We start from the raw sequence: 9952 nt of genomic DNA on the forward strand, positions 1-9952 counted from the left end.
CATACTATCTCCAACCATTGCACTGCTGATCTCTCTTGTTGTAGCTCTGCTCTCCTGATTCCCACAGCACGGATCCTTCTTTTTTATTATACTCTTTCCTTGGCCCATCCCTTACCACTTATTTCACAAAGTTCTGTTATTTCCCATTCCACATAATTTCCCTTGAAGCATTTGAATTGTTCTCATGTCCTAAAGGTTGTTGGTGTTATTTAGTGTTGTCAAATTGGCTCCGACCCATAGCGACCCTGTATAGGGTTTCTGAGGAGCAGCTGGTGAGCTTGAACCACAGACCTTGCAGTTCAAACTAACTTTATGGTCCAGTGCATTAACCCGCAGCGCCACACCAGGACTCTGTTTTAAAGGTTAGATGAGTTCAAATTGACTTCATCTACTACATTCTTATTCCTTTCCTAAAGATCTGTATTTCCAAATACCCCAATGAACATGCCCAGGTGACACATGAACATCAAACTCAAATTCATTTACTCAGTATGTCCTCCAATCATACCTAATAACTGCAAATGCCACCACAAACCTGCTGTCTAGTTTTTACTATTAATAATACCACTTTTCTTGGTGTTTTCTGGCCAGAAACTTGGTGTCATCTATGAATTCTCTCCTTTTCTCTCCACACCCAAGTGTATAGCCCCACTTATTCTATTTGGAGCAGAACTTTGTCTTATTCACTGGGTTTTCTTGTAGCATCTTTGCTTGACTCTTGATTTGAATAGTTTCAAATGTTGTCTAATAACCAAAATATATGAGCACTTGAAATATCATTTATAAATTACTACCATAGGCTAAGGAGCCCTGGTAGTGCAGTGGATGATGAGCTGGGCTGCTAAATATAAGGTCAATAGTTCAAATCTACCAGTCACTCATTGGGAGAAAGATAAAGCTTTCTGCTCCCCTTAAGATTTAAAACCTTGGAAACCCCAGACAGGGCTGCTCTGAGTCAGAACCGACTCAGTGGCACACCTCCACCACCACCATCACCACCACCACAGGCTAGCACTGGACTGTGAACCACAAGGTTGGCAGTTCAAGGCTACCAGTCTTTCTAAAGGAGAATGATGAAACTTTCTGCTCCCACAAAGATTTCAAAAGCCTCTGAAACTGTATAGGTTTGACTTGACGGCACTCAACAACAACAACCAAAATTGAAAAGTATCATTAAATTTAATGACTATGAATTTTACCCATAGCATATTAACCCTTTCATGACCCATGAGACCTAAAGCACCTCCCTATATTTTTTTCTTTTGGGGTTTATTGGGCAGCTGTTTTCCCACTGATAGTGCAGCTGGCAGAAGGGGAGCCATGTAACCACTCAGAATGGAAGCAATGGGTATGTGCAGCAAATTACTGTTGTTACAGGCTATTGTATGAGGTGATACATGTGGAGGTGTGATTTTGCAAAATTTTGTTACTTTTAGTTTTTTTAAAAACTGGGAAATAGCCTTAATTTGTTTCTTTTCTGGTTCCTATGTGATATTTGCAAATTGCATTTCTCTCAACCATTCCATGTTTGCACAAACACCCCATTTTCAGGCACCCTTAATTGTATGCTCCTGTCAAGCGATGTAAAATGCAGTACAGAATCCACAGGACATATGTGTCCCCTTAATCCTAGTCCCCAAACTCAGAGGGGCAAGCGTATCCCATACAATTTTACCCCTAGAGTTCAGAGGGACATATATGCTTCACATAGTATTATCAAAATCCATATTTCATAAAAAATTTTTAGGAATTAAAAAAAAAAATACCTTACCTTCCATGAATGAAAATGTGGTATCAACAAAAGTTTCAAAGCAATAAATAATTGGGTCATGAAAGAGTTAAATCCCTTTGCTACTTTGCAAGGAAAATTTTATGGCTATCTTTAAATTTGAAATTAAAATAAATATGAGAAGACTTTTAAAAGTTTGTGGAAAAGGGAATTTTGGGAGCCCCCATGTACTTAATTGTAACCCTTTATTATGCCAACCTCTGGTTTCATGCTGTTACATTTCAAATACGTATAGCTCTCTTTTGCTTTCTTCTTTTGATAGAGTTTGGTTAAAGTTTGTCATTGAAAAATTGTAGTAAGTGAGTAATTCCTGATAAAATGCATAGCTTTGGGGTTTCTTTCTACAGGTGTTTTTGTGAATTTCAGTCTCTGAAAATTAAGTTGCTGCTATGAAGTGTTGTGCTACTGGCTAATGTGCTGGCCGGCAAGGTCAGTTTGAACCACAAGGTTGATGGGTCAAACTTACCAGCTGCTCCTTGGAAACTATACACAGTCACTATGGGTTGGAAATGACCCGACGGCCCTTAACAATAACAGATGTGATAAGACATTTCAGTTTTTTTGTTTTTTTTTAACTAAAGCAAAGCAAGATCTTACCTAATAGGGAAGTTTAGTTTTGAACAACTGGACACCTGACAAAGGTAAAGGCATATTCACTTATTTAAAACACACAAGACCTAACTAGCCTGTTATGCTACAGACAAATCCTTAAATTGCAGACATCTATGGAAAAGGTAGAAAACTAACAGTTCATCAGTAGGTTGGCATGTGACCACAGCAAAATTGTGAACAAAGCGGATTTTATTACCTGTTTGGACTGGACAAATCCTATGATTCATTGTGAGTTTGCTATTTTGCTCTGAATTTTTTAAAAGGTTAAACTGGGAAAATAAGATGCATTCCTTTCATTCTATAACCTATCTTCCGTTACTTGCTTATTTGCTTGATTGTTTTCTGGGAGAACTATTTACTCCTGAGAGCTGCAATTGATTTTGCCACTTGGCTGGGAAAATCAGGCACTGAATCCCAACCTCTTCTATACCCACCTCCTTCTCGAAGAGGCCCGAAGGGTGGACACTAAAAAGTAAGGTTAAAAGATGTCATGTGCAATAAATAAGGACTTTTTCTACACTTGACATTCTGCCTGACTGTTGGGTAAGCACTTCTTAGTGCTCTAGGGCCCATGATATTTGGTGCTACCCCATTCCAGTGATGGTACTCACCGTCTCCTACACGCCATCCCCAACATTGTGTAAGGGTGTAGGCTTGGCCCTGACTCACAGGGAAGAGGCAATTTGTATCCTGTGACTCACTGGTCCCACTTCCTGCTGGCATACTTGAGATTTCACTGAAATGCAACATCTGAAAGGTGAAGGTACAGAGATGAATAGGTGAACTTCAGATTCCCAAAACTCATTTGGAAATTATTCAGAAACAATGGTCTCTCAAGGGGTGTTGATTTTATAGCAGCATTGGAATAGAAGTTCCAACTGCTCGTTTTCGTTTGCACAGAATTCCTTCGTATTTTAGTTACTGTTGTTGAATGTGTCACTAGAACTGTTTTTTTGTGTGTTTTTTTGTACTTTTGTTTTGACACACTGACACCATCTAAAATCATTAGCAATTGTAGTGAGTTTTTATCTTAGTAGAGACCCTTGTTAAGGATCAAAAATTCAAATCTATTGCTTGCAGTTGGACACAGATAAGCCATTCCAGATAAATTAAAGACATGAAAAAATGGCAAGTTTAAGGACGTGTGTGAATACAAGTTCAGCATCTACCCCATCCCTATCTGATAATAAAGAGTTATGATTCTTAAGGGCAATCAAACCAAATCCACTACCATCAAATCGATTCCAAATTACAGTGACTCTGTATAGGGTTTCCAAGGCAGTAAATCTTTATGGGAGCCTCCCTTTTCACCTTTGGAATGGCTGGTAGATTTGTACTGCCAACCTTATGGGTAGCAGTCCCATGCTTATCCTATAGTGTCACCAGGTAGTGTTGTTGCTGTTGTTGTGTGTCATCAAGTTAGTTCCCACTCATAGTGACCCTGTGTAGGGTTTCTAATAGCAGTTAGTGGGTTTGAATTGCTTACCTCATGGTTACCAGTCCAATGCTTATCCGACAGCATCACACAAAGACTCTAAAGGGTAATGCTATTTAGTGCCATCAAGTCATTTCTGATTGAGGATGATCAGATGATTGAAAAAGTATTCTTAAGGATAATGTTTTGTTAAGTGCCATCAAGTCTGTTCTGAATCATAGTGACCCTATATAGGATTTCCAAGGAGCAGCTGGTATGTTTGAATGCTTATGCTATAGTGCCACACCAGAATAGGATGGTGGATATAAGCATCATCCAGTGATGGACTTTTTCAATCTTCTGATCACCCTCAATCACTGCCCCCTAATTTACAAAGGCTTAGGGTAGAGAGTCCTGATGTGGGATAAACACTGGACCATGAAGTTGGTTTGAATTGTAAGGTCAGCAGTTCAAATCCATCAGCCACTCTTTGGGAACCCTATAAAGGGTCTCAGTGAGTCCAAATCCACTCAATGACACTGGGCCGCAAGGTCAGTTTGAATTACAGAGCCACCAGTTCAAATCCAAAAGCTGCTCCTTAGCAAGCACAGCACTGATCAACAACAGGGTAGAGGTGGAGTCCCAGCATGGCGCTGTAGGATAAGCACTAGACCGAAAGGTCAGTTTGAACTACAAAGCTTGGTGGTTCAAACTCACCAGTCACTCCTTGGAAACCCTATATAGGGCCGCTATGAGTCGGAACTGACTTGATGGCATTTACCAGCAGCTACAACAGAGCAGAGGTGAGTTGGAGGGAACTTTGAGAATCAATGCTTTAAAGCAATAGAGCTGTGCATACAAGCACATTTAGAACTAATTTTGCTGTTTTACTGTTTACATGTAAGGAGCTCTGGTAGCGTAGTGGTTACGAATCGGGCTGTGAACCTTAAGGTCAGCGGTTCGAAACTACCAGCCATTCTGCGGGAGAAAGATGAGGCTTTCTACTCCCGTAAGGATTTACACCCTCGGAAACCCTGTATAGGGTCGCTATGGGTCAGAACCGACTCGACGGCACTTAACAACAACAACAACAACTGTTTACATGTATTTAGTTTAAACACTTTCCTGTGAGAGGAACATTTAAAATGATTTGCAATATCATCTATAAAATGCTCAGCTGCTGGATTAAAGCATCAAGTCTCATAGAAACCATCTCGAGTGATGGACTGTGTCCAAGGGAGCGTCACAGGTAAAGAAAGCCCAGTTTTCATGGAGGCACACCCTAGAATGAACATTCTTTAATTAACCAAGACAAATATTTTACTTGTGACCTGAAAAACTGGAACAAAATTTCCAACTATGGGAAAACCAATAATCACTTAAAAACTTGAACAACAACAAAAACAGCAAACAAAAAGACAAACAACACCTCAAAACAATGAGCTAGATTCTATAATAATAGTCGAGCGATTCCAAATAGGAAAGCCTGGCTTTGGTTTCTGCAAAAGATCGAGAACTAGTTGATCCTTTCCTAGTGGGAAAGTTGATAATGTCTCCTCCAAAGCTTTTCCTCCATTGAAAAATCATGAAGGAACCAGGATGCCAAGGATGTAGAATGTGTAATTAGTAGTTACTCCTATATTCAAGGAGACTAAGTTAAGTCATACTCATAGTGATGTAATAGGACAGAGTAGAATTGCTCCTTAGGATTGCTGAGATTGTAAATCTTTATGGAAGCAGAGAAACTCATCTTTTTTCCTGCAGAGCCGCTGGTGGATTCAAACTGCTGTTGGAATCGACTCTATAGCAGTGGGTTTGATGTAATGAATCCTTGGATGGTACAAATAGTTAATGTGTTTGACTGGAAGTTTGAGTCCTTCCAGAGGTGCTGGGGAAGAGAGTCTTGGTGATCTACCTCCAACATTTCAGCTACTGAGAACCCTATGGAGCAAAGTTCTACTCTGAAACACATGGGTTTATCATGGGTCAGAGGTGACTGTATGGCAACTGGTTTTCTAAGATAAGTTAAAGGGCTTAATTCTTCAGTAGTCAAAGAGCTTCTAAATTATATTGAGAAGTAGAAAAAAAATAGTGTGGATGAAAATTAACTCACCTGTAAAAAAAAAAAAAAGGTCTGTGTAAAATAGTAATCCTTTAAAACTCTGTTCAACTGAGAGGTGAAATAAAGACTTTAGCTATGTATTTGTTTATTTATTGTTGTCTTTTTTAAGATAGATGATTTTTAAAATATCGATAGCAGCATTTGAAACAGCATTTACACTGGAGGAGAAACATGGACTAGGGAGTAGACAGTTGTAAACCTTGAAAGAAAACAGTATCTACAAATCATTGACTGATTATCATACTTGATGTCAAAAGGCATATTCTTAATTCTTGTCTCCCGTGGCCATAGATTTTGATCTTAGACAACACATTTCTGCACTTAGGTTGTCTGTGACTAATAATTATTTCACAGAATTGTTTTGTCAAGTTTAAGATGCTATAAAAATATAAACCATGATGCTGATGTGTAATTTAGTTTTTAGTACCCCCAAAGTACACAGAAGTCTTGGTGTGGCACTGTGAGTCAATGTGTTGGACTGCAAATTGGTTTAAACCGCAAGGTCGGCAGTTCAAGCTCACCAACTGCTCCTTGGAAACCCTATACAGGATTGCTATGGGTTGGAACCAACTCGATGGCCATTAACAACAATACAGTACATAATCTACTAACTAGCCTCTTTGAGAACTAAATAAAATCCTTATATTGCATGAATTAAAAAGCCTTTTAAATTACTAACGTACAAAGAAATGTATAATCTAGTGATAGACCAGTAGAGGGCACCTCCCACATATGCTGTAACTAGAGGCTAGAAGTTGAAATGCTACACAGGTGAGTGTTACAGAACATTCTGAAAACCTCTGGCATGTCAGGCAATTCAGAAATATACTATTTTGTTTGTTGTTGTTGGTAAGTGCCGTTGAGTTGGATCCACTCCTAGCGACTCTGTATAGGGTCCCTAAGGAGCAGCTAGTAGATTTGAACTGCCAAACTTGTGATAAGTGTAGTGCTTATTCTATAGTGCCACACCAAAAAATGATGCTGGGAAGTTAAGTCATTTGTACAAAATTCCATAATTCTAATGATCTCACAAGATTGCCTTTCCATTCGATTTTGCTGCCTCCCTATGGGGCTTATATACTCTGCTTCAATTAATTTTACCTTAGCTTATTCATCATAAGATTCATTGTACTATATAGTATTATTGGAGTCCTGGTGTGGTGCTGTAGGATAGGCAATGGACTGTTAACCATAATGTTGGCTGTTCAAACCCACTAGCTGTTCCTTAGAAATCCTATACAGGGTCACTATGAGTTGAAATTGACTCAATGGCATATAACAACAATATAGTTTTATGCCTATTTACAAATTCTGCAATGTGGCCCATTAACAATATAATTTAATACTGCTGAGAAATTTGCTTAAACTCATATACCTAAGAGGGGTAATAATAAAATCTTCATCACAGAATTATAAGAGTCTTAAATGAGATAATATAGATAAGGCAGAGATAATGATGCCTGGCACACAATAGTGTTTAAGAAATATTAGTTTCTGCTAACTATCACTACTACAACTATTGCCACTACTGCCATCATCATTAATATTTATTATATAATAATAATTGCTAATATAATTATTTATGTAATAGCTACCTACTTACAGTATCGCTATGAGTCCATACCGATTCGATGGCACTGAACAACAACCTATTCATAAATAATAGAAGTCCAGGTGTGGCATTGTAGGATAAGCACTGGACTGCTAACCAAAAGGTCAGTGGTTCAAACCCACCAGCTGTTTCTCTCAAACCCTATACAGGGTTGCTATGAGACACAACCAACTCAATGACACTTAACAACAACAAATTATAGAATGAGAAGCCTGGTGTGACTCTGTAGGATAAGTACTGGACTGCTAATCATGAGGTTGGCAATTTAAACCCACTAACTGCTCTGTGGGGAAAGAAGAGGGTTTCTGCTTCCTTAAAGATTTACAGTCTCAGAAACCCTGTATAGGGTTGCTTTGAGTCAGAATCGATTCAATGGCAGTGAAATTGCCCATACACACACTCAGGTATAATAGAAAGAGTGGTTGAAATGAATACTTACATCTAAGGAGCCATACTCTCTTAGGAGTCCTGGTGTGGCACTGTGGGTTAATGCGCCAGACTGCAAAGCCATTTGAACTGCAAGGTTGGTGGTTCAAGCTCACCAGCTGCTCCTTGGAAACCCTATACAGGTATGGGTTGGAACGGACTCTACGGCACTTAACAAAAACAAATACTCTCTTACATAAATATGTATGCAATTAAAAGGGCTCCTTTTATCATACTGTCTAGGTAATTCAGAAACGACTTGAGTCATTCTTATGTCTGTTTTCCAACGTTTATCTCTTCATTGGTGACTAGTAATAAGGCACCTAGAAACTGGATTCTAGAGCTAAGTGTAGTTCATCAAGCATGGGTGTCCCTTCCCATATTAGATAAGATACATCCTGGTTTTACCTAGATTACACTTTATTAATTGAAGTCTATTTTAGTGAGTAATACAATGCAAAGGACAGCCTAAGTACTAAGTCAACTAATGATTGAATCCTAGGTTGAACTTCCTGTTTAGTTGTTACCTTGAGTGTAACTTGATTTCAATTTGAAGTCTTTTAGTGTGTATGTGTATGTGATGACTTTGCCTTGGAGCATTGTTTGACAGGATGATGCCCCAAATAGCAGAATTTCTCAAAATCAGATCTTAAAAAAGATACATTCAAGATATTTAGAAAAGGTGAAATCTGTAGTAATGACTATAATGTTAATGATTTTATTCTTGGACTGAGGAACTAGGGATTGATTCATTTGCTGTTACACTACTGCTTCCATTAATTCTTTTCTTTCATAGGTTTGATGGATTTAAATTCTTCAAACAACAAGAACAAATTTATAAATACTCCAGTTATGTACAAATATGATCAAAGTTGCTTTTTCCGAAACATTAATGATATATTTTATTTTTGTCACTCCCTTTCCCCGAAAAATAGGTTTCCATCTTCTCCAAGCTGTTTTAAGTACAACTGTGATCCCATCATGCATTCCAGGAGAATCCAATGATAACTGCACAGCTTTAGGTAAGCCCAACTTTGTCAATATTGCATTAAAGGATTACACTTTTACACTTTTTTTTTTTTTTTTTTTTTTTTAATAACACTACTATCCTGGTGTGGCATTGTTGGCTAAACACTGGACCACCAATCGAAAAGTTGGCAGTTCAAACCCAATAGGCTAGCCATGCCTTAGAAGCCCTATATAGGGTCACTATGAGTCAAAACCAACTGGAAGGCACTTAACAATAACAACATGAATGTATGACAGTGCAAAAAAACCAACAAAAACAAATTGCTTTTGTAGTATAACAAAGGAATTTGTTTACTTCCTCATCCCTCATGAGGACTATATAAATTATTTAAAGGAAAAACTGGTGTAAGAGGCACCCAGTATCTAGTAATATACCCAGATTTTATGTTAAGAGAGAGGGACGTAAGAAGATGAAATTTCTCTTAACTATTCATTGGAAAGTGCTGTGACATAATCATAGAGGTCATGCAGATGGGCTGGATTTCAGCTAGAACAGGAATATGTCAATTTTATACTTGGATGATCTCTTTTTCTTATTTAAAAAAAAATTCTGGTTTTGGTAAGAGAAAGAAACGATGCAATTTTTCCAATCCCGTTGTTCATTCAAAAATGTACTTAATACATGCCAAATATCATCCTTATGGTTAAGTGTTGTAGAGTCGGTTCCAACTCATCGCGACCCTGTATAGTGTTTCTAAGGGACTGCTGGGGGTGTTGAACCACAGACCTTGCAGTTAGCAGTCCAGTGCTGCCGGGAGCCAGCCCCAGCAAACTTATTCCAGGGTTTTTCCGAAAGCGTATGCGGCGTCGGCTGATTACGGAGTCATAGGCCATAATAAATTCAAAATCTTCTCATTACATGCTTTATTATTATTATTTCTATGGCTACTCTAATACTCTACTTCTCTCATTCTTTACTGTCCCGCTCATTCTTTACTCCCCTGCTCT

General features: G+C 38.4%; 1 protein-coding gene across 1 annotated transcript in view; it reads left to right on the top strand.

Moving 5' to 3' along the window:
* Positions 1 to 5036: 5036 nt before the first annotated feature.
* EREG (epiregulin) overlaps positions 5037 to 9952 on the top strand; it is a 12347-nt gene continuing 7431 nt past the window's right edge. The window contains exons 1-2 of the mRNA XM_006871596.1: positions 5037 to 5064; positions 8911 to 8997. Of these exons, the coding sequence (XP_006871658.1) occupies positions 5037 to 5064; positions 8911 to 8997 (115 nt within the window). The remainder of the gene's footprint in view (positions 5065 to 8910; positions 8998 to 9952) is intronic.

Source organism: Chrysochloris asiatica, unplaced genomic scaffold (genome assembly GCF_000296735.1).
Source record: "Chrysochloris asiatica unplaced genomic scaffold, ChrAsi1.0 scaffold00169, whole genome shotgun sequence".
Lineage (NCBI taxonomy): Eukaryota > Metazoa > Chordata > Mammalia > Afrosoricida > Chrysochloridae > Chrysochloris > Chrysochloris asiatica.